Source organism: Apostichopus japonicus, chromosome 14, assembly GCF_037975245.1.
Source record: "Apostichopus japonicus isolate 1M-3 chromosome 14, ASM3797524v1, whole genome shotgun sequence".
NCBI classification, from domain to species: domain Eukaryota; kingdom Metazoa; phylum Echinodermata; class Holothuroidea; order Aspidochirotida; family Stichopodidae; genus Apostichopus; species Apostichopus japonicus.
The window spans coordinates 6983931-7008038 of NC_092574.1; the positions used below are offsets into that span (position 1 = coordinate 6983931).

Genomic DNA, 24108 nt, shown 5'->3' on the forward strand with positions numbered 1-24108 from the left:
GATTCGTAATCAGCGTGTCGCGAACTACCAGAAAAGATCCACATTTATCGATTTTGCGACAACAAGTTTTTTCACGTCAAAAAAAGTAAGAGCGAAAAACTTTTAGGACGAACAAAGGCTTAAAATCTTTTGTTGTCCCTAAAAGTTTTTCCATTTTCTTTTGTTCATGTGAAGTTGCAAACTGAGCGAAAAAAGTGTCATAAGAGGGCGCAAAGGCGATAAATGTGTATCTTTTCTGGTAGTTCGCGACATGCTGATTACGAATCTGAGGTTTATTTTGGAATTGGGTACCAAAATGAGGTACTTTTTTAACTTTGCAAGAAAAAACACCTATTTTTGGCGCAAATAGAAATAATATAGACAAAAAAGCCTTTCCCGGTCAGATGATTACACGAAAGTGATGTATAACAAAGACAAGGGTGTCTTCTACTCCACATCTAATTTTAATGTCGATGGGTGTTTCCTAGAAGACAAGAGAGGGGCTGAAAAGAGGGGGTTTCCCAAATTTTGCACTTATAAAGAACACGTATTTCTATCTTGTACTTTGGGACCACGTATCTCCCGAACGGAAGCAGATATGGACCTGGGAGTTGCAATTTCTATTTGCGCCAAAAATAGGTGTTTTGTCTTTGCGAGTTTGCGACAAGTTTTTTCAATTAAAAAAAAAACCGTTATGGGTACGTACCCCTTGCTGTTTTAATAATCTTGTTATACTTGGCATGTGTATTGATCATATAGAGAAGAAGTTTATTATTTAACGTGGAGGTTAAAGGTAATCTGAGGTCACCAGATGTCAAACACTGAAAACCTTGTAAACACTATATCTCAAGTTAGGAAGCATGAAGATTGTTTTTAAGTCGTATGCGGATGCGTTATATTGAATAGAAAAAAAACTCAATTGCTTTTGGTAGAGGTCAATGGTCATCTGGGTCACCAGTAGTCAAACTCTGGAAACCATTTCAACATGATCTCATGGTAGAAATCAGGCCATTTTATATTATAATAGCTGTTTCTGGTGAATAAGCAGAAGTCTATTGCAATCAAGTAATCGAAACTCCAATGCATATTTGCATTTTGGTTCTCAAACTTTTTCGTTAATAAGCGACCAGTTGTTTTGATAATGTTAAAACTCTGGTGCAAACAAGTCTATCGATTTGAAAGTATGTGCTATTGAATATTAACAGAAGTCAACATACCCTTTTTGTATCAACAAGTGTGGAATTTGTGAAAACAGATATCTCGACAGTTTTAGTTTCACAATCTGTGTATGTCAACGCATGGGGTAAATAGGGGGGGGGGGGCTGTTTGTTATCTATATAAGGATTTCATGATATAAATCCTTGCCTTCTCGGACTGTGATTCGCCTGGACTTTATTATTATCGAGTTACTTCAATTTTAATATGAACATGCCAGCACAGTGTGTATTCTTGGCCTTTTACAGACAGATTGACAGATTACTGTTACAGGTTAACTGTCATTGTGAGAAATTCAAATTCAAACATACAAAGAAAACGACGAAATGATGAAACAGATGTTTCATTGTAGCTGATGATATGGTTTTATTTTTCTTTATTTTCCAAATCTTGATGACATTTCACACAGCCTGTTGACAATCTTATTATAATACACAATCTAAGGCTAAAATCTCTCACTGAATACGATTCCAACGTTGCAGTCACACATTTTGACATTCACAAAATGCAATCAATGTTTATATGCAGCTATCTCTTTCTATTTCCAATATCCCTCTTAGAAAAATACAAAATGCTCTCCCATCTTCATCAATTTTTGCAAATAGCAATCTTCCGACACGATTTCCATCGAAAATAGAGTCCATTATTAAGTTCATATTATTCTCGTTGTCGAGGTGATAGGTGTGGAAGTAATGATGTCGATGTAATGGTTAGAAACTGGTGAAAATTGATTTCCACCAGAGGAGCTCGGACACCACACTAAAAATGATGTAAGAGATGCTTGTTATCAAAAAACTCATTCTGACATCTAAGAAAAAAGTCTTGATCAATTTGGGAGGGATGGTTTAAAAAGCCATTTCAGAAGGGAGGGGGGGGGGGGTGATGGGGATATGCCACTTATGTCACAGCCAATGTGGGACTCTCCTAGAGCTCATAGGAAGTGATATTTGTTAGTTTTTCTCTTTTCATATTTTCATGGAAATAAAACGGTATCGATAACTGGCAAACAGCTTCATTAGATCATCTTAAAAATCTTCATTTTAACAAAATTGGAAATATCGCTAATATGTGTGGAAATATAATATATAGAGAATCATTTAATACACAGGTAATGGGAGCTTTGTGATGTCATTGCTGGACTTGACCAAGTCTTCAGTCAGTATATATGAAAGAACTTTAGAAAAAAAAAGAAAAAAAAAAACATTTTAAAACATAAATCTCTCATTCACATAGGTTTAAGACGATGTCTGGGTTTGTGTCTCGTTCAACAATGAGGCTCCGCAAACTAATTGACGAGCATTTCTTCTTAAAAAACAGATATCATCTATTTGCATAAAATTCACAAATATGCTACAAAATGAAAAAAAAATTCTGCTAGAATGACTGACAAAGGTTAAGAGATTGGTGACTGTCATAGAATACTCACAATCCCCAAAAATGGACAGCGATAATTTAATACAGAACGATTAAGGACAAAGAAATCGTTAGAAAAGTTGAAACTTACATTAAGTTTCAATATAATTTAAATTTATTTTTGAAGCAGATGAGATACTATACAAATGATCTATTTTCAACTTTTCTTTGGGGGGGGGGGGGGAGAGGAGTGGGACACCCATTACACCCCTGTCTGATCCTAAACTACATAATCACCCCTTGGGTACTCTCTGGGTGAGTAATATATTTGTGTTATTTGCCCAGGGCAGTGAAAATGGTGTTTCTTTTCTCTAATGATGCTAATCACCCCTTAGCAATCGTGACACTCTCAAATACTCCATACCCTACTCCCACCCCTCTCCATTCCCCCCTCCCCACCCACCCACTGCACTGACATACAACATTACCAGATGTCCACTACAATGCATACACTTACACTTAATGTCACGTGACAACATATTTCACATATTTTAACAAACTGCAATAAAGAGAAGGGGAAAAATATAATTCTGACTTTAGTTCCATGAAAGCCTAATAAAAAGTACTTTAAAATTAAAAATTAAATTATGGAATGAATTGGTGTAAGATTGCAAAAGTATTGAAAGAGAAAAAAATGGAAAGTGCTATTGAATATTCATAGAATAAAAACAACATGACGGATTGCCAAATGTATTCGTTGAGAGAGGTAATTTGACGATAGAAACTTGACGACACACCACTCAAGGCACACAAAACTGTCATAGTATCATAAAAAAAGATGTGAAAAATAGCAAATAAATAGAGTTATTTTATATAGAATAAATGCACATTTACCATGAAAGAATCTAGGTTGTATTAGAATACCTTGAATATTAAATACATATATATTTTTATCATGTGATCACATATCATCCAATAAGCTGACAGAGTAGGTTTCATGATTTCTTTGTTGTTAAATTAATCCACCAGGAAATCGATAAATTGATTAAATACTTTAGACTTGAAACAGAAGTAACTGAGGTAACTTATGAAAGCCAGAATATTTCAAGAATTAGTCATTTCAGTCTAACGTAGCGTTTAAATCTGTAAATAAATACAGAGTTACAATTGAATCGCAATGGGTAGATGGGGAAGTGGAGGGGGGTGGGGGGAGGGGGATGGGGAGGTAAGATTGAGGTGATACAGATGAGGGATTAAAATACCATTTTGTTCCTTTAACAGAACCGGGGGGAGGGGATGGGGGAGGTTTGATTGAGATGATACAGATGAGGGCTTAAAAAAAAACATTTTGTTCCTTTAACAGAACGTATCTAATGGAATGATTCAGAAATATTTACGAATTACACAAGGTGATGAAAATTCTTGATGAGGTCTAAGATGGCAGTCAACTGTTGGAATAATTTGGTTAAAATTACATCTTTTCCTAAGGTCTTAATATCAACTTTTTTCTCTTTTTTTGGCAAAAAGCTTAAACCATCATTTTGAAGGTCTGAGTATACAAGGCTGCATTTTCTAAACAATTTTCATTTTTGTTTACATTCACCATGAATACCTGAATACCATGAATACCTCTCGGATATCTTGAAATATTAAAATGCTCCTTATAACAAGTTTTAAGAACTTTAGCATAAAAAAACACGATTGTTAACATGTGTTTAAGTTTTTCATGAACTGCTGACCAAAAAAAAAAAAAAAAACATCAGAAAATATGTGATTCAAAACACAAAAGCTTGATGAATGACAAAATTTGATAAGACTGCTGAATAAGGCAGGTAGGCTCAATTCTACCTACAAAGAAGAAAAATGTATGTTATGAATGGCAGAATTTGGATCGTTTTCAAGAAACTAAACAGAGACTTTTCTGCACCAGTAAAGAAGACTGTGTGTTCATAGCCCGACATTCCATCACGAAGATGTGAAGATTTTTGTTAACCTTGCTGTGATTTCAAGAATGTATCTGGGGTATGGTGTAGTAAATAATATCACCATGGAAACTGAAGTTTAAAATGGCTTTGCTTGACTTTATATATGTACAGCAAATTTTATTGAAAAAATATTTTTACAAAATAAATTGCATTTAGCCTTGAATTCAGAGTAAATTTTACTAGCTTAGAGAACCATTTCAATCATATCACATTTCAAGCAGAAACAAAATCAACAACACCACATTGGAAGGAACATCAACCTTTTAAAATCCTTGTGTTGTGATGATATCACAGACTACCTGGCATGATCCATTTTCCTGGAGTAACTTTTCTTGCAATTATAGTAACCTTCATAAAAAACCCTACCTGGAAATCAGAAACAAGATATCAAGATTATCAGGCATGAGCTTTTTTTCTGAGAATTCCCGAAATATCCGTGATTTCTTTTCTACCTCGGGGACAAAAACTATTATCCTAACAAACTGTAGCATACGCAAACTGGAGCCTATATCGCAAGTTTTGCAAAGTTCCCTGATTTTTTTTTTACCCCAGGCTCATTCCTGGATTATGCATGTCACCTACCAATATGGTGTATTATTAATTTATTATTCTCTCCTAGAGCTGAAAATGTCACATTAACGGAGCTACCAAAATATTTCTTCAATCTTTAACTGTAATTTAAAAACCGTCGACTATCTGGGCTCGGTTATGAAATTGTGCATTAAACCTGTCAGCTTGGACAAAGAAGCCAAAGATCATGTCTTCGAATACAAACACTTTGAAATTTTGTTTTACCCAGGAAAATTCCTCATTCAAATTAAAATATGCCTTTCTCTTTAAAATCTAAAATATATATGTTTCCTGAAATGCACACCTTTCTCATAAAAATATTTCATAAAAATATTAACTCTTCTCTGTATCTATCATCCATATTTATTTTCATATTACAATTCCACAAACTCTTAACCTCAAAGCTCACTAAACTTCCTTTTATTCTCGAAAGATCACAATGCCATCGCCTTTATCATTGCCGCACATTTCCATTCCTCTATGCCTGAGGCTCGAGTAGCTCCTGTAGGCCAACGGCAGATTACATCATCTCTCTAACCCATTCTCCCTGCCGTCTATTCCAACATTTGCAGCCATTAAACCCCAAGCTACTTACAAGGTTTAATCAAGCAAGCATTTCTTGCCATGCAATTCTCTGTACAAATTGAAATCGACTTTTTTTTTTCTCCATTTACATCAGGGACTATTAAAAAAAAACAAGCTTAATGAAATACACAGAGAAACCCGCAAAGACGAAACTACCAAGGAAATGGATAATCACATAAACGAAGAAGTTCAAATGTTTACCACTTTTTGTTTGTATTTCCTACAACATTGCCAATTCATTTAATCTTCTTTTTTTTGGGCTCTTAAAATTGGAAGTTTGTAAAACTACCGGACTGATTTTATTATCAATGCAGAGCATCACAATTACCCTGAAGTTGAGTGCCCTGTCATAGATTACTATAATGAAAAATAAAAACCTGTTTCTAAGTTACCAGTGTTTATGGTTTCGATCTCATATTTCCTAGCAAGCTATATTAACTCCATGACTTGAGATAATGAAATATGATTATCATGAAATATGATCATGTTTAAGTTCTACTTGGCAGGAGGGGGGGGGGGGGGGAGATCTCAATGAGTACCACAACAAGGAGAGAAGTAAGAACCACTGGCTCTGATCTTGAGCAAAGGCGAGCACCAGTGATATGATTGAAAATGTAACCTCAAGGATATGAATCACTGGATATGGGGTAACCATTATGTGTCTTGCATCTGGGGAATAAAAATGGACTCAAAATATTTCTCAGGTTTTAGTGTTTTCCAGATTTCCGGACTACCTGGTAGCTGCCAATAATGAATATTCATTCAGAGATGAATTAGCCGGCAACGCTGCCGTGCTAAAAGACTGTTCTCTGGTCTACTCATTTGTTACAGTCCGGGCACTTCATGAGGCCGTTTTCGTCGCACTTGGTACACTTGAGAGCGTGGAACTGGTCGGTGAAGTCGTTGCGATTCAGTGACTTCTTGCTCCCACTGCAGGACTTGCAGGGCACGAATCTAAACCCTCCACAGACGTCACAGTTAGAGGTAGGCGTATATTTCTGTGGGAAGAAACGAAAGATGGGCTTGTGATAAGAGTGCTTCTGCTAGAGGACAGTTAACCGTCACGTCGACAGTAACGGACCTGTGTCGTGTCTATGTGGACGTTGCCGTTGTCTTTGTAACAGCTACATGAGCTAGATACGGTGAACTCTGCTAGTAGAACTCATTCCTACACGGTTTTTCTCTCTCACTCCTGCTACAGTGAGTCTTTACGATTAATTTCGTGATTTGGGTAAGGGGAGGGGTGTGGAGGCGAGAGGGGAGGCGGTGCAAGCCGGTGTTCCCAACCTAAGAGGGTTTCTTCAAAATATTACATTTTGAAAGAAGGAATAGCTGCACAGTTAACATAGAGTAGAGTACAGTACCTTTATTATATGTATACATAGCATATGGTCCCATAGACTCTATTGTTAGGTCAAAAAATGAACTTCATTTTGGCCAAACAACTGAAGAAGAAGAAGAAGACAAATTTTATATCACAAGATATCTTGCTCAATCCCTTACCTCAAATCTCTCCAGAATTCTCCGGAGCTCTCCGGTCTCGTTTAATTTTTCAAGCCTCTCGACATCCTGCAACAACAACAACAACAAAAAAAACAAAAAAAATGAATTTTCGAATGTGAAATGACACTAGAGATGCTGTAGTGGTTTACCGTGAGAGATGATAACAATGCTTACTGTGTAAATCAAGAAATACTACCTGTAAAAGAAATGACAATCCAATACCTTTGGCGGGTTCTCTCGGTTTCAAGAGATGGAGGGGGGGGGGGGAGAGGGAAGTGGCCAAACAATTGGTCAGAGAGACGTTATAAGGTTTCTATATTGCTTTATGTACAAAGGATAGTGAAAGTAGTACTGTGCATTTGGTTGTGTGGAGACAGGTAAGTACTATGTGTCATTACAGTCTCTTGCTACTGTACATGTAATTGTCTCCATGTCACCATTCGGGAGAATTGAATTCTGCAAAAAAGTCTTACTGTTGATGATGAGGGAAATGCAATATGCATTTTAATATGGACCACACTGCATCTTGGTGGTAATACTCAGTGCACAGATTACTGAGGTTGTGTCCATTATACTAAATCATCAGATGTGAAGCTTTTAAGTTGACCTACTGTAACTTCACAAGACAATACTTTCATAGCCTAAATTGTTTACTTTTTCCATTTTATGGTATATAATCTACGGACTTCTGGAATAGGAAGGTAGTGGGATGTTTAATTCTAGCTGAGAAATCAGACCTAAAAAGTCACAAAAATGCCAAAATGCTACAGTGGTGACAAATTGCAAAATTTCAAAGGTTATGATTCCGGCAAGTTTCAAAGCAATGCAAACTGAAGTTTACAGAATATGCTTATTTTATAGGACTCAGTCAAAGCACACAAAAAATTTGGGTGATTTTTAGAAGAGGTCGAAACCACGGCCATCCGTGATTTGACACGGAATGACCCCCAAGCAAATGATGCCAACTATTAAACTTATTATACTCGGGTACTCTCTGAAATAGCATATATGTATAATTGCACAGTGCAGCGTAAAAGACCACCTCATCATACATACAGTAACCTTCATCAGCGCCTATACTACGCAGCTATTTACGATGCATCATTAAACTACGATCATCTGCACGGAATATTTCCATCAATGTTCTCTCTCCGATCCTTCAAAGCTCTGCACAATTCTAAACGTCGACAGATGTCGGAGAGTAAACTTAGTATTTACTTGTACATCAACTCACGTATCATTGAAGCAATGAAACACAACAACGATACACCTGGCCTCTACGGTATATGAAAACCAATAAAATCTCCGCTTCATTCATCTCTTATGCATTTTGAGCACAAACTCAGTTCACCCATAATTAAGCCCCAGGGGATGAAATCACTCTCGAGAATTAAGTCATAAATCCTGTTTCCACTTTTTCTGAGATTCGCGCAATTTCGCCATCAAACAAACTAAAAGGCTGAAATGCACAATGCCGCTCATGAAAAGCTACCGAAGGCTTACTGTACGTAAACCTTTTACTGCTCTTTGTAAACAGCTCTACGATACAGTTGACAAATGAAAGAAGGCCGAGTCAAATCCATTTAATCGACAGTTTCCGAACCATTTGAAATTATATACGTACAACAAATCCATATTTAGCATATAATTATACCTTGTATACATACAGGCAGCAGCTGTGTGATGATATCAATTCACACCATTTTATAATAACTGTTGCTATGAGTAGTTACAAGTTAAGTTGTAGTAGTGTCTTGTGGTCAAGTGGTGAAGGCAGCCAAATGGACTTTTGATATAAGATTTGCAGGTTCGAGTCCTGGCCAGATCATTACGTCCTGTCCTTGGGCGAGGCACCTAGGTGTATAAATGGGGACTTGCGAGGTAAACTATGTACACATAGTTGTGGTATGCTGTCAAAGTGCCCTGGGAGGGATTGTTTGAATTATGCACACTTTGGTGTGTGGGTGTGACAAGTTACAAATGACCAGGGTGAAGTCATGTGAGGGGGCTTTGGCCTCAAAAAAGACTAATCTTTCAACTTTTTTTTAATACACTGTATGCTTTCAATGTGATATTAAACTGTACCATTGTGGGGTAGTCAACCATAAATATCACGATCATGTATCTCTGGGGACTTTGTGTCATATCTTTGTCAAACTTCGAAACAGCAGTTGAATGTACACAAAGCATTGAGTAACAATACTTTATGTTTAAAGGGTTAAGCACCACAACTTTTACACTTTATACACAAACACGCACATACTGTACAGAGTGCCACACACACCTTTCCATAAACTCAGTTATTAAGTTCTTCAGTGGCAGATCCAGAGAGGGGATCCACGCCCCCCTCTCCTAAGAAATGGCACTAAAAGTTAGCTTCTTCACACGCAAGCATTCCTTACATTTTATCTATGTTTTCATACATATTTGTTTTTCGGGCCCTCTCTTTAGAACTGAGAAATCCTGGATATATGCCAAGTGTTGTTCTTAGCCTAAAATCTGCTGCACAAAGTCTGTTTCAATCTGTAACAGACTGTTACAGTCTGTAACAGACTGTCCTGTTATGATTGTAAGTCTGTTACAGTGTGTTACAATTTAAAACAATCTCTAACAGTCTGCAGCAGACCGCCACATTCCGCAGCAGGCCGCCACATTCCGCAGCAGACCGCCACAGTCCGCAACAGACCGCCACATTCCGCAGCAGACCGCAACATTCCGCAACATTCCGCAGCAGGCCGCCACATTCCGCAGCAGACCGCCAGTCCGCAACAGACCGCCACAGTCTGCAGCAGACCGCCACAGTCTGCAGCAGACCGCCACAGTCCGCAGCAGACCGCCACTTTCCGTAGCAGACCGCCACAGTACGCAGCAGACCGCCACATTCCGCAGCAGACCGCCACATTCCGCAGCAGACCGCCACAGTTCGCAGCGGGCCGCCACATTCCGCAACAGACAGCCAGTCCGCCACAGACCGCCACATTCCGCAGCGGACCGCCACAGTCCGCAGCAGACCGCCACATTCCGCAACAGACCGCCAGTCTGCAACAGACCGCTACAGTCTGCCAGTCTGCAACAGACCGCTACAGTCCGCAACAGACTGCCACAGACCGCTACAGTCTGCCACAGGCTGCAACAGACTGACACAGTCCGCAACAGACGGCTACAGTCCGCAACAGACGGCTACAGTCTGCAACAGACTGCAACAGTCTGCAACAGACTGTTACAATCTGTAACATTCTGCAACAGACTGTTACAGATTGTAACAGTCTGTAGCCGTGTTGCGGACTGTGGTAGTCTGTTGCAGACTGCTACAGTCTGCAACAGACTGTTACAGATTGTAACAGTCTATTTTGAGCATGTACCACACGGTTACTGTACTTTCAGCCATAAATTATAAATCTTTGCTTTGCATATCACAGCTTTCCAAGTGGCTGTGAATTATTATACACTTTCTCTGAACCTGGTTATTTTCAAACTGCTGATGGGCTGTTACAGCCTACAGTTATTACTGACACTTAGTGCATTAATAATGACATTTGGAAATGTCAAAAAAAGAACTTTATCAAAATAAAAAATGGAAGGGAGAAAGTAAAAAGCATTAAGATTCTTTTTAGTACTTCCCTCAAAACAGAGTAATTTGGTATAAAACTTTGAATGCCAAACAGTTAGTCAAATTGCTTGTATGTGGCTGTTTTACTTTTTTTCTTTATCTCTTTTACTATGATAAATGGTTAGACATAAATGACTCACTTATATCAAGATCTAAAGTTGAGTACTCTGAAATTGTCAAGAAGAACATTTTAATTAAATTCCTATTTTTTATGGCCGTAGCGATGAAAGCTGCAATTAACATTTGATTTGAAGTCATAAATGTTATCAAGTAGTCTCTTCGTTGATAATAAAACCAGATCTTTTTCACATTTATAGGGTGTGAAGACTCGCGCAGAAAGAAACGTCTAATGCCGGTAATCTGACCTAGTGTTAGACACCACCATCGATCACAGAAAATACACACAGCTTGCTACCGTCGGTAATTAGACACTAGTGTACAGTCAGTACATACAGCTGCGGTCAATACCCACAGCACAGTGTATAAACGATACAGTGATGGACATCTTTGGTCCAGCTAAAGATAACAAGGTATCACATTTCATTACTGTCTGCATTTTGTAGCGACACGAACAAAACGTCACTTGCAGCAACGGAAAGTTAACTTTTTCAGATGGCAGCACGCGGTTTGGGGCGAGTATTCAATGCCTTTAAGCACTTACACTGACACTACCAGCAGTAAGACTTGTCCTGTTTCTAGCTGATAAAGTTTGGGAACTGTTCATGTTGTCAGTAGGAGTGCAGTAGATCAATTGCAATCATGATACACTGTATGAGAGGACAGGAGAGATTAATCATTCGTAATTTTACTTCATAGTTTAGCCTTAACTTAGCAAATAGTCCCAACTCGCTGGGAGTGACATATAAACAAATATACGTAACAAAGGAAACTACGTACTAGTTACTATTTTGTTTCTCCAGCTCTCTGAACTAGATACTACAGGTACATGCAGGGCGTGTGGTTACATACTAGGCCAAAATTGATTCCTAAAGCTCACCCTCCACGACCGTAAATGATTGAAATTCACAACCAATATGATCAGGCTTTACAAACTTTTATTACACTTTTAATATTACTGTACTATTCATACACTGAATTGTATTGCTGTACCGTTACTGTGTTATACTACATACAGTACTGTACTATGCTGTACAACTGTACTTTATGTCTGTGGAGAATTTATGCATTTTCACATGATTCTCAAGACCTTTTCATACTTTTCATTGCGGTATTCAAATTGCAAGAGAGCAAGAAAGAGTGAGAGAGAGAGAGAGAGAATCTATCTGTATTACGCCATAGCATTGTGATTGCAATCCATTAATAGAGGACTTTCAGATCATGATGGATGCCAGATGGAAACAGTCAATGCATAGTACAGTAGTTACCTTGGTGATCATGAAAAACTAGAAAAATTTAGGCATTCTCAGAGACTAATAAAGTGACAAGATTTATGAGGGAAAAGTGTCTCAGAAATAATTGCAGTTCTATATATATATCATATAACAGAATATGTGTCTGCATTTTACAGTACTTCAGAGAAACAGGTTACAAAACTGATTTTTAGTTTTAGCAATTGATGATAAGTGAAGAATCAACGTTTTTGCAATATATATATATATGTATATAATTGAAATATATTTATATAATATATTTATATATATATATATATACATAATATACATATATATATATATGTCATATATGTATATATATATATATATATTATATATATATATATATATATATATATATATATATATATGTATTATAACGAAAATCCACGTTTACTCCAAAAGAAAATATTATCAGAGAAAACCAGAGAAATAAGATATGACTCATAATTGACAAATAAGGAGTATATAAGTTTTAGAAAATATATATATATATATATATATATATATATAGATAAAAATATATGTATAGATCAAAATATATATTTATATACAGTAAATATATCGATATATATAGATATGCAAACTGAGAAACTGCTCAACGGATGGGTTGACACATGATATTCTTGTATATACTTTTACTGTGTACTGACAGTACTGGTATGAATCACCGATATTTTCAATAACAGGGCGTGTGAAGGTTACCAACAATGACGTACACAGAGACTGTTGATGTCACATACAAACACACTGACAAAAAAAAAAAAACAGCTGTGATATCAGGAAAATCAATTCATCAATGTAAACGCAACAAGGTGAACCTGTTACAGTATTTTTACTGAATTGCACAGGATAACACAGTTTTCAATACTGAGCAATGAGCACAGTATGCCAGTCCACTGTATAGTATGCATACTGTAGCCTCCACTGTACATGTTCTAATGTATGAATATATTGTACCAATGTATATACATGATTTAAATAAATTTTGGTTGGCATTTTGAAAACATAAATGATGATAGATCTCAAACATTATAACTCTTGAGTACAATTTGCTCATTGCAAAAAAAATGCTAAAAATTTGTGTGGAGAAAAGTGCTAGATATTTTAAATATTACAAATATAGAGAGGGCACCATGCATGCAGGCCCTCAACTCATTGAAAATGAGATGATTTTAATAGCTAACTCTTTCATAGCTAACTCTGCACAATAGGTATTTATGACATAAAGGAACATAGGACAACTCTCAAAATTCAAATTATTTACAAATATTGTTTGACGAAAGACCATAAATAGACTAAAGCTAGGACATTTTGCGGTCTCTAATGATGGTGGTCTCCCTTTAAAAAATAAAATTTCTATTACAATTTTTTCACTTTTTTTTTCTCATGAGAATTTCTGTTTTGTTTACATTTTCAGTTCTTTGTATTATACTGTAAATATGTGTATATACCAGAGATGCAACTTAAATCACATTATAAGATCAATGGACCTTGTCCAGATAAAATCTAATCTATTTAGCGGACCGGTAAAGTCAGGTTGCAAACTCAATTTTCCTTTCAGCTTACAGGGTCATGGCATTCATTTGAAAGTTTGATTTTTTTTTCCCCCCAGGAGGAAAATGATTTACTTTCATGAACAATTCAACATCTCTGCTCTATGAAACACTAAACAGGTACAGTATACATGTACAGTAGTTCATGCATAATTGATGGATTCGATTCCTTAGATCTTATTTTACGGAACTATGCTTTCATGTTGAGTGTTGTCCTAACCACGGAGGATAAATGTGCACAATATACTGTACTTAGTCAATAGAATATCACAAAATGAGTCTGTCTTGCCAACTTCCGCCCCTAAATGTTACGTCTGAAACTAAATATTTACACTTGCTACTAAATCACGCCCGTGGTTCGAGTCATGAACGCACGTCAGAATGAAATCAAAGTTCCCTCCCATCTTTGTTCTACCTGCTGATGTCAAATGTAAAGCTTAAAACTTATCATAAATTCTAAAGTTCTTTTAAAACAAACAATTACTTGACATTGGGTGTCTCAAGGGTTCATTACTAAAGTTAATGATTATTGTCATAACCGATAACGGCTCAATGACGAGTGCGCACAGTGGGATACGCCCAACTCCGGAATTCAATTGTACACACTTAAAACCTCTCCCACACCTTCCCCCCTACCCAACTCTCAAAATCACTGTACTTTATTCCTTTCTACTGTGGGGGACGGGGGGGGGGGGTATACTAATTGGTTAACAGCACAAAAGTAATTTGTTAATCACTTTCTGACTGTGACTCTAATCTATCGTTAACTTCTAGGGGAACCTGTACCAGGGAGTTGTTCTATAACAACTCCATGTGTGAACTAGGTTTCTATCTTCTATTACCCATTTCATCTTAATTGGAGGTTGGAGAGGGGGAGTGGGTGTGGGGGAGGGTGGAGGGGGGAGGATGAATGGAAAGAAGAGATGCTTGAAACAAAACTGCCATTGTTTCTAATAAGTACTGTAAATAGTGTACAGTATGCACTGTGAACATATAGCACTACATACTGTACGTACTTCTGACTTCACTTTGTCACTCTACTGTCCAAAGAGGTGTTAGTTGCTTTTTTACAAGGTAATATTATTTGTAAATATTTGGTTTTATGAGGTAAGCACCAGACAGGTTCTGTCAAAGTCTAACATGTCTTGTTTACATCCTTTGGACATGTTTAATAGGATTACAATAGGATGATTGTTGCCTCAAGAGACAACAATGGACAGTTGTCTTAACAAATAAAGAGGTGCTTGTATATATATTCAGTAAAGGTGGATGAGTCAGCCAGACAGACAAAAAGTTTGAAGTTTTATCTCTAATCCTCTTCCAGAGTCAAAGTTAAACACTAACATCTTACCAGCTGTGACAGAGAGATTACAAATTGCAAATACACATCTCTTGATCTTTTCCATGTAGTGACCTTGATGTCCTCCATAGAACTGTCTGTCCCTCCCGATCCTTCTTGGTTTCCCGAAAGGGGAAACTGTGGTGTTACTCTTACCGACCTTGCAAAATTGTGAGGGGGACCGTGGATTTGCAGAAGTCAGCAATGGATACAACGCTGATCGCAAAAGACTGTCAATAGTATTACGGTTAGATTCGTACAACACGGCAGCATACAGAAATGTAGTACTCGAAGCCGAAGCCAATGTGAATTAACCAGGTCACACATCCGAAGTCTATGCATGCTAAATTCTTCAATACCGCCCTCATTATCTTTCAGGTAACAATATGTACTATAGTTTGGACTTTTTTTCGCCTTCTTCTACTTGAAATATAAATTACCTCATTTTGTAATGGACAACAACGGAAGTTAACAAGGTCACCACTGATCCTGGGTCAACCCCTAACTGCATACGAATTTAACAGTGAGCGCGGGGGTCTGATCCTCCCCCTATCCTATAGTCAATCATTGGGTTCAAATCGAGGGGTCTGATGCGTTTTTTATGTTACAAATTTTCCATCAAATGTAGTGTTTAACACTGTGTTCGCTGTGTCTTATGTACACTGGGCTTTTATAAAAACTATGGAAAAAGGGGTGATTCTAAACAATGGGGAAATTATTTTCCCATTTTGATATATGGTCTAAAATTTTTAAGACCAAAAAAAAAAAAAAAAAAAATTATATACCTAAATGAACAAACAGTTACAATTGTTGTTAACTAAACAACTGAGCTGAGAAGTGGCAATTAATTCTTACCACCTGTCGGTAACTGAAACATCCATCTTGTTTAATGAGGCTTGACTAATACAAACACTTCCCGGTTTCCCCGCACTTTCTATACGATCGTAAAAGAACTTGCAGGATACAACACGTTTTGCGATAAGGATATATATTAGTGCAGAGACAGCACTGACCATTAATTGATTTTCTAGCATATCTCTAGCCCTGCTGTTAAACCGAAGACCCACATAGTAGATTCTTGCATCCATGACAATATGCTCACTTACGGTTCCAATACTCTTCTGATCCATCCCAAAACTGATACCGGACCGCATGGCCCTTCCAAACAAAAGCACAGCTGTATACAGGAGATGGCTCTTTCTAACAAGAGATTTATTTTCCTCTCTCATCCCCCCTCTTTTCTCCCACCCTCCCTCGATCCCGTCCTACATTCCTTCTGTACCCTTGAATGGCAAAATTGCATAATGTATAGTACAGTGCTCACATATAAACTTTAAATATAACATGTTACACTACAGATGTTACACTATAACATGTTACAATTTATGAGAAATGTAAATTGTACTGAAAATGTGTCATAAATTCATGTCCAAAAGTACACAAAAAAATGCACACATATACCATGTGCCTCATCACTACTTATGTGTGTATATATATATATATATATATATATATATATATATATATATATATATATATTTTAAAATCGTAATGAGTTGGAGAATCAAGAACAGAGAAAAAACTTCCAGCCTCCACATATATAATTTATATACACAGTACTTAGTGATTTTGTGGAGCATACTACTACACTATAAAGATTATGGAACACACACATGATACAGTATTACATAGGTTATAACATGTACCCATTATATTATGATAAGTATTCATAAAGTAATTAGACCGTGTCTTTCTCAACGCATTTAGTAAACCAATAAACATATATAAGGTTACAAGCACAAAGGCTAACTTACAGTTGATCAAACTTACTGTACATAGTTTGTCAGTACAGTACTACATAGAGCGCTGATAACACAGTAACTGTGTGTACCTGAAAACTATGACTCACAGAGTACATAGAGTTTACCAGGTGATCCCTGACTGGGTGTAACTATTTACAAAGAACTAACCAAAGAGAAGATAACTCTTATTGGTTTTTATTTAATATTTTTTTTTTAAATATCTGATAATTGATAAAAAAATAAAAAATTGAAATGGTCTTTGTTAGTACCAGGGACAATGACAGTTCTACATGCTGTGTATTAAATCACTATGAAAAAGAAAAACGTCTTTTGTGCGGAGATGAAAGAGCAGGCTCCACAAAGGACAGCTCCCGAAAAAAAAACTATTTACGTATGCCATAATTGAACGATAGATCATGATGTTTGAAATTGGAAATGAGAAAAATTGGCATCTGGATCACAATTGTATTACAGTATTGAGTCGACTATAAGACTATAAGTTGTGACCTTTACACAATTTGAAATGTTGAACAAATCCTTCTGTCCATACTGTAGATTGTACAAAGCGTGACCAGACGTTGCAAAGTTTGAGATCCTTAAGCATTTTTGTCTAACTGTCTCCATTACGACTTTAATTCAAAGACAATGGAGTCGTTAAAAAGATAATAAATTTTCTAATTTTATTGAATTTTAGTTATTTTGTCGCAGGAATGCTCCCCAAAATTCCCTTTCATAGTTCAATTGCTATTTAACCAATGCTCAACCATCAAACCATAAACTTGTCATTACACTGTACATACTATCCAGTCAAACAAGAATTTAGCAGTGAGAATGGCATATCATTATTTACATTGACATCTGTAAGTGTCAAGCCACACACAGACAGATTGTGTACTCAAAAAAAAACATTGGAACGCTCACTACAACTTCTCTATGACAGACAGCATACTGCATAGATAATGTCACACTCACTCGCACAAATAATGTTTTCCCTGCAAATTTTGCAGAGTTAGTTAAACATTCTTGTAAATGGAAAAGATAGTTTGCACAGTTTATAGTATTGTCTGAGTGAACTCTTGGGTACATTAGACTGTGAAACACTCACTCTTAAATCTGCGAGATGTTTACGAGCGGTTGTGCTTTGATTTACTTTCAATGGTACTGTAAACTTGAAAGTGATGAGAAGGTCATTTATGTTAGGAATAGGAGTGGGTACTGTGCGTCATGCGATGAATCGGATGAAAAGGATCTATCTAAATTTGTTTAGTGACAGTGTTAGACCTACATTATGAAACATTATATACCTGTTATGGGTGGGTTTGGAAGTGGGCCTAGCCACTTACTCACTTAGGCAAAGTGGGGGTAGTGTTAGTATAAAAAAGGTCATTTGTCGAGGCAGTAGGCAAAAAATGATCGCGAATTACAGGTACAGTAGCAACTTCTGGTGGCCCTGCTGATTACTTTCGATGCAACGTTCTAACAATATTATACTGCACATGGTTTTTCATTGAATTGCATGGCAAGACAATTTACACAAGTTTTTGCCTTTGGTCTGCAATTTTGAGAAGCCTTTCAAGTATCACTCAAGGGATGACAACAATTGACCTTGAAGTAAGAAATCCTCCTCTCTCTTTTTGTTTCATTTTATGAAGGGTTTCGAGCAAACTTAACCGTTAATGATTCCAATTGCTTCCAGATCTGAACATTTTGTCACCGAGCCGGGGAAAATCCAGGCTTTTATCAAGGAGGAGCTGTGTACCAGGGGTCATTGAGGACTACTCCCATGTAAGGGAGGGGGGAGGGATAGGGTCATGTACAGTAGGGGTCCCTCCAGAACGAGTAAAATACATACGTAGCTGTGAAATGGTGCATTGTGAACGTATATTTAGGTTCTAAACAAGGTCTTAAACTTTGTGCTAATTAACTAATTACAGTACTTTTGAATTTTTTGTTGAAATTCCTTCCCAATATGCACTTTCTGCTAACCTGTCCATACTGGACTAATTAATAATTTTAACAAACTTAAGAAACCTCAGGTCTTTACCAATTATCCTCCAGAATTGTAGAGTCAAATTGAAAAATATATCTGAATGAAACAATCCGACCAGACTTTAAAACCTCACATCTAACAGATACTGTATTCTGTGTTGCTATGCACGGGGAATTAATTTACGGAATCATTTATCATTAAGACCGTTTTATATGACAGCTTCGAATCAAAATTGATTGTGTCGAGGACTCGGGATAAACACTGAAACCTCTCCCAACAGGTGTTAATGACTGAGTTCGGACTCTCCATCACCCGAGGGAGGAATTAACTTGCAAGTAATGACGACATACTATAAATATAGAAGACGGTTGCGTCATTCAAGTTGGAAGCCTACTTGACATTTGACGATAAGGAAATTTTATCAGTGCACAGAGCCATAGTCCAATGCCTCGGAGAAGCTGTTTAATAGCAAAAAATGAGTTGAGATTACAAGGAAACAGGAAGTAAAAAGATGTCTTTTCTAAGCCATATCTTGAATATATGTGTACAGTTCACATAGTACGTGTAAAAACACACATTAATGTACACGTAACAGAAGTTGAAATATAGGATTATTATAAATACAACTTCTAAACAAGTGTTGTTTGCCTAGATGTTAGTCAATTTCGGTTCACCTACTGTTGGTAACAAATGTACATAGCGTCGAGTACAGAATAAATTTTCACAATGAGACGTGCATGCACCCGAGACTATCAAGACATCCAACTAGACAGCAATTATCATACAATGCCATTTGAATGCCCAGTCACTCAGCATGGTTACGAAGGCAGGATTCTGCGTATGGGACATAATCTTTTAGGATATTTTGTTTGGGGGGGCGGGCAGGGGGGGAACAAACCCAAGTACACACACTCACAACTAGGCCTTGATGCAAAGCATAACAAACACTTTTTTGAATATCTTTCTTTCGTTCTTTTCAAAAAAGTGCCACTTCTCAAAAAACCCAGAATTTCTTCCAATCCTTTGTGCATGAATTGATGAAGAGTTATTTACATGTATACTGTAATGGGAAAGGGTTGGAACTGGCTAGGGTTGGGCCAACTTGCCTATATATAGTGGTTGGGGGAAAAAAGGAATCTTTGTTCTTGAACTATATAAGATCTCTTTAAATAAAAAAGAATAAAATTGCATTGGGTTTGTACAGTTAATGGTAACTTGCGGCAGAGGCTCATAAACTTTGTGAGCAAGTACTAAGTTAGGGGAGTGTTCTTGTGTCGTCGAGATCTATACGTAATATTTACTAAATCATTTAAAGGGCCTCAATTAAATCAGTTAAAAGTGCAGTACTTTTATTCTTGATTCTCTCTCCAGGCACTTGTTTGACTTTAATTTGGTTTCCGACATTTACAGCGTATTCATAGCCAACAAAAGTTTCACAGACGCTATGTAAGGGAGTTGTATACCCTGTACAGAAGGCCAGTATGGTAACTCATCTACGACAAATATCCTGTTTTAGAATCTGACAGTAACTTTATTGTATACTAGTTACAGCTTTCATCATTCCATTTTTTTTCTTCATGAACATTATAGACCTATCACTATAGACTTCCGTTGCGCACAAACCAACGTTTTGTCAGGGGTCATTGTGACAAAGTATCGTGCGTTCCTATTGGGATATTTTAAAGTTCATGTTTTCATTGAGGACTGTAGGGACGCAAGTTTTTCTGAGCGGACGCAAACATTTGTAAGATGTTGCGCCCCGCTGACGCAACTTTTAAAATCCTGGTAACATTATTGACACTTTTATACATGTTTTATCATATGAAAGAGACAATTAAAAATTTGTCAAAACTTATATGAATTTTTCTTCTAACTATATGAAAGGAGACTTGATAATGACTAAAAGTAACCTCAAAATAGTCCAAAGTGATTTGGTGCATTGCTGAGCAAACTTTTTAAAATCATTTGGAATATATCAACTTTTTATCAATTTTTTTTTTCATATCAATTTTTTTAATCAAAATCATGACTTTAGGCTTCTTGCATCTAGAGGAGGAGTAGGGGGGGGGGGCGGGGAGGGGGAGGGTGCTCTTACTTAGAAGGAAATAAAGAAAACCTTAAACTTACCCCTATAAGTTCACCGTCTATGAAGATAATCGGTAAGGTAACAGGATGGCCCTCACCGAGTCGGGCAATAAGCTCGTCATGGTACTCTGCGTTCATGAATAGGTCCTTCTCTTCATATCTCACACGATGGTTCTGGAATATTTTTCGCACCAACTGGCAGTCGTCAAACGTCTGTCGTACGATTCTCATGCTCGTTGTGAAGATGACTATCTTGCCAACATCCTCTTCAAACATTTGCTAGAAAATTTCAAGTGTGGTTAAAGAAAGAAACACATAAAAAAAAATGAAAGGAAAGGAAAATAAGATGACTTTTTTAAGAAGTTTAGAGTTGATATGCCATTAAATCAAATCATAAGGAATCTTTTTCAATGCATGTATGTCGTCCTTCTTTTACATTGTGGTATGCCAGCTATTTTTAAAACTTTCCAAACATCTGTGAACCAATATATATATTACATATAGACAAGTCTTACTAAAAAATTGTGATATTATAATACAAATTTATATACTTCTTTGCTAGGCTCTTTTGGATTCACTGAATTTGTTGTCCAGAAGTTGTTCAAGTGTAACTGATTCGATGTTAATTATTTCACAAAACCAATTTTTGTTTCTCGTGGGGGGAGGAGGGGAGGCTAAATTTTGTATTTAACAATTGTTGAAATTAGACTGTGAAGGGATAAATAAGTTTTTTTTATGTGAAAATGAGATCAATACTTACACTTCCTTCATGCAGTGGATGAAACTCAAAGTTAGCGATTCCAGCTCTCACTCTATTTTTGACTCCTCGCACTGTCCCTTTAGCACTTTTGATATCCTCGCCATCACCAATTGCAAGCCCTCTTCTTCCCACAAATCTTAGAGTTCTGTTTTCATCCACATGCTTTGACGACGACCGTGGCATGACGTGACTGTATTGGTTGTCCTTATAATAAATTGCATCACCATTTGAACTACCGATGGAATCTTGAGCAGAGCTTGTACTCGACGGACTGTCTAAATCGATTCCTTCGTCCACTTCTCCTTCCACAATGATGTTTAAGCTATTAGCCAGTCCTTTACGCCTAGACGTGAGTGTTGCATTAGTATAGTTAGCCATGGTCACTTCTTATCTTCGTATTTTCTCCCTCAATCAAAACAAAGAGGTCAAAATCCAACAAACAGTCTCAGTGTAATTAAATTAAGTGTCCACACACTTGCTAGGCAACGTTGGAGCAAAATTGGCGCAAAAGGAAAAATAATTAACTTTGAAAGTTTTCACAGGTCAAAACTAAACAAATAATTATTATGTAGGCCCACTATAGTTTTCTCCAGAAAATGAGGGTTTAAATATTGTGATGGGACATTGGCCTACTGCATTAATTATTCATTAAACTTTGGTTCTTGCCAAGTGGAGGCTTTAGCCTAATTACCATTTAGGCCTAGGGTTACCAATGAAAGTAACCAAGTTCTTCATGGACCCTGAGTTACAACTGGCACAACCTCGATAACAAATGCAGACCCTTGTCGCGTAAATTACTGCTGATTTGATGTGGTATTGGTGGCCTAGCTTGTTAAGGCCTAGATAGCTATGGCTAAGTTAGGCTTAAGCTCTAACAAGTTACAGTAACAAACAGAAGGATAGGCAACACAAGTCACGTTCACAATTTTCGTCTTAGGCCCTAAAATGTCTCACCCAACAAACAACAATGTTCGCAAACACACAATAGGCTTCAAAGTGAGGAGAAGCTTGTTTATATCACCACAATCCAGTTTGAACTTGAGGAAGATAAGATAAAAGTTACTTTTCTTGTGCAAACAACATAGCCTAACTCGGCCGTCCTTATCGTCCAAAGGTTACTACTGTTTGAACGTCGAGCTGCTGAGTGAGCCTAAGTATATTTATACTCAATTACATCCTACAGCCTATAGGCCTAACCCATGAGCAAACCTATTATTGTTTGATGCAACTAGGCAGCAGAGGATTTCGTACGTAATAGAGGACGCTGTTCTGGAATGTTTATGGCTCTGTTGTTTGTATAGATATGGAAGGCAGTAAATAGGACTCTTCGGTGATTTATAACTAATGTGTACTTCGACACGGTACCACAAGGTACCCAATTTTAAGGTAGATTCCATGATAGTTTACCTTAACAATGATGATCAGTGGGCACAATGCAAGGGCGTAGGAACCGGGGGGGGGGGGGGGCTGGGGGGGCGCCAGCCCCCCAGTGAAAAATGTGGAGGGGCGGAAGTATCATTCCGCCCCCCCGCTTCGCAAGTCAGAAAACCCCTTTTTCATTTCCAAATGAGAAAAAAAACCTCATTTGGAGCACCAAATTGCATCTAAGGCCAGGTGAAAATACAAAATTAAGTTTACAAAATGGAGTGGGTGTTGAAGTGTGCTATATTGCACCAAATCGCATCTGAGGCCACCTGGAAATGCAAAAAATTCCAAAGGGGAGGGGGACACCCCCTCCCCTTAGACCCCTCCCCCAGGTCGGCCATCAGTCTTCAGCCCCCCCACTCAAAAGTACCTTCCTACGCCACTGGCACAATGCAATGTAATTAGGAGTAGAGAATAAATGGCGAACGTTGTCTCATTATTGATGAAACAAAAGCAATTACATCGCAAGGTTTTGTGTTTATTAACTACTACGACACGGTACCATAAGGTACTCAATTTTACGGTAGATTCTATGATAGTTTACCTTAGCAATGATGACCAGTGGGCACAATGCAATGTTATTAGGAGCAGAGAATAAATGGGGAACGTTGTCTCATTATTGATGAAACAACATATGTGCATCACAAGGTTTTCAAAAGATCACTAATATCAAACTAATTTTCCGAGTTACAGAAAGTTTGATGGAAAATGAACTAACAAGGGTGGAAAAACCACACTCTAAAATTTTAGTTGACAGCAAAATCTGTTTACTAAAAAACAAAATCTATCCCTATACCATCTTTCTGGTCATCTAAATTTGAGCACAGCAACAACAAAAATGATGAAGCTACAATATGGTAAAAGTACTTTTTGCTAGTATCTGATTCTCCAAATTATTCATATCTATTGAGGATTATTAGCATAGACAGTTAAATATCTCAATGTGGGGAACTGTTCTTA

General features: G+C 37.2%; 1 protein-coding gene across 1 annotated transcript; it reads right to left on the reverse strand.

Annotated features, from left to right (window-relative positions):
* Nucleotides 1-1535: 1535 nt before the first annotated feature.
* On the reverse strand, nucleotides 1536-22878 carry LOC139980227 (glutaredoxin domain-containing cysteine-rich protein CG12206-like). The gene is made up of 4 exons (XM_071991744.1): nucleotides 21724-22878; nucleotides 21006-21242; nucleotides 7191-7256; nucleotides 1536-6685 (listed from the first exon to the last, which is right to left on the reverse strand). The coding sequence occupies exons 1-4, from the start codon at nucleotides 22099-22101 to the stop codon at nucleotides 6506-6508; spliced, it is 861 nt and encodes a 286-aa protein (XP_071847845.1). The 5' UTR covers nucleotides 22102-22878; the 3' UTR covers nucleotides 1536-6505.
* Nucleotides 22879-24108: the final 1230 nt, after the last annotated feature.

Excerpts from the sequence above, each read along its gene's own strand:
- LOC139980227 (XM_071991744.1), bottom strand. The coding sequence starts at position 22,101 with ATGGCTAACTATACTAATGCAACACTCACGTCTAGGCGTAAAGGACTG. Across the intron at positions 7,257-21,005 it reads TAGACGGTGAACTTATAGGG|GATGTCGAGAGGCTTGAAAA; the intron begins GTAAGTTTAAGG and ends TTGTTGTTGCAG. Across the intron at positions 6,686-7,190 it reads GAATTCTGGAGAGATTTGAG|AAATATACGCCTACCTCTAA; the intron begins GTAAGGGATTGA and ends TTCTTCCCACAG.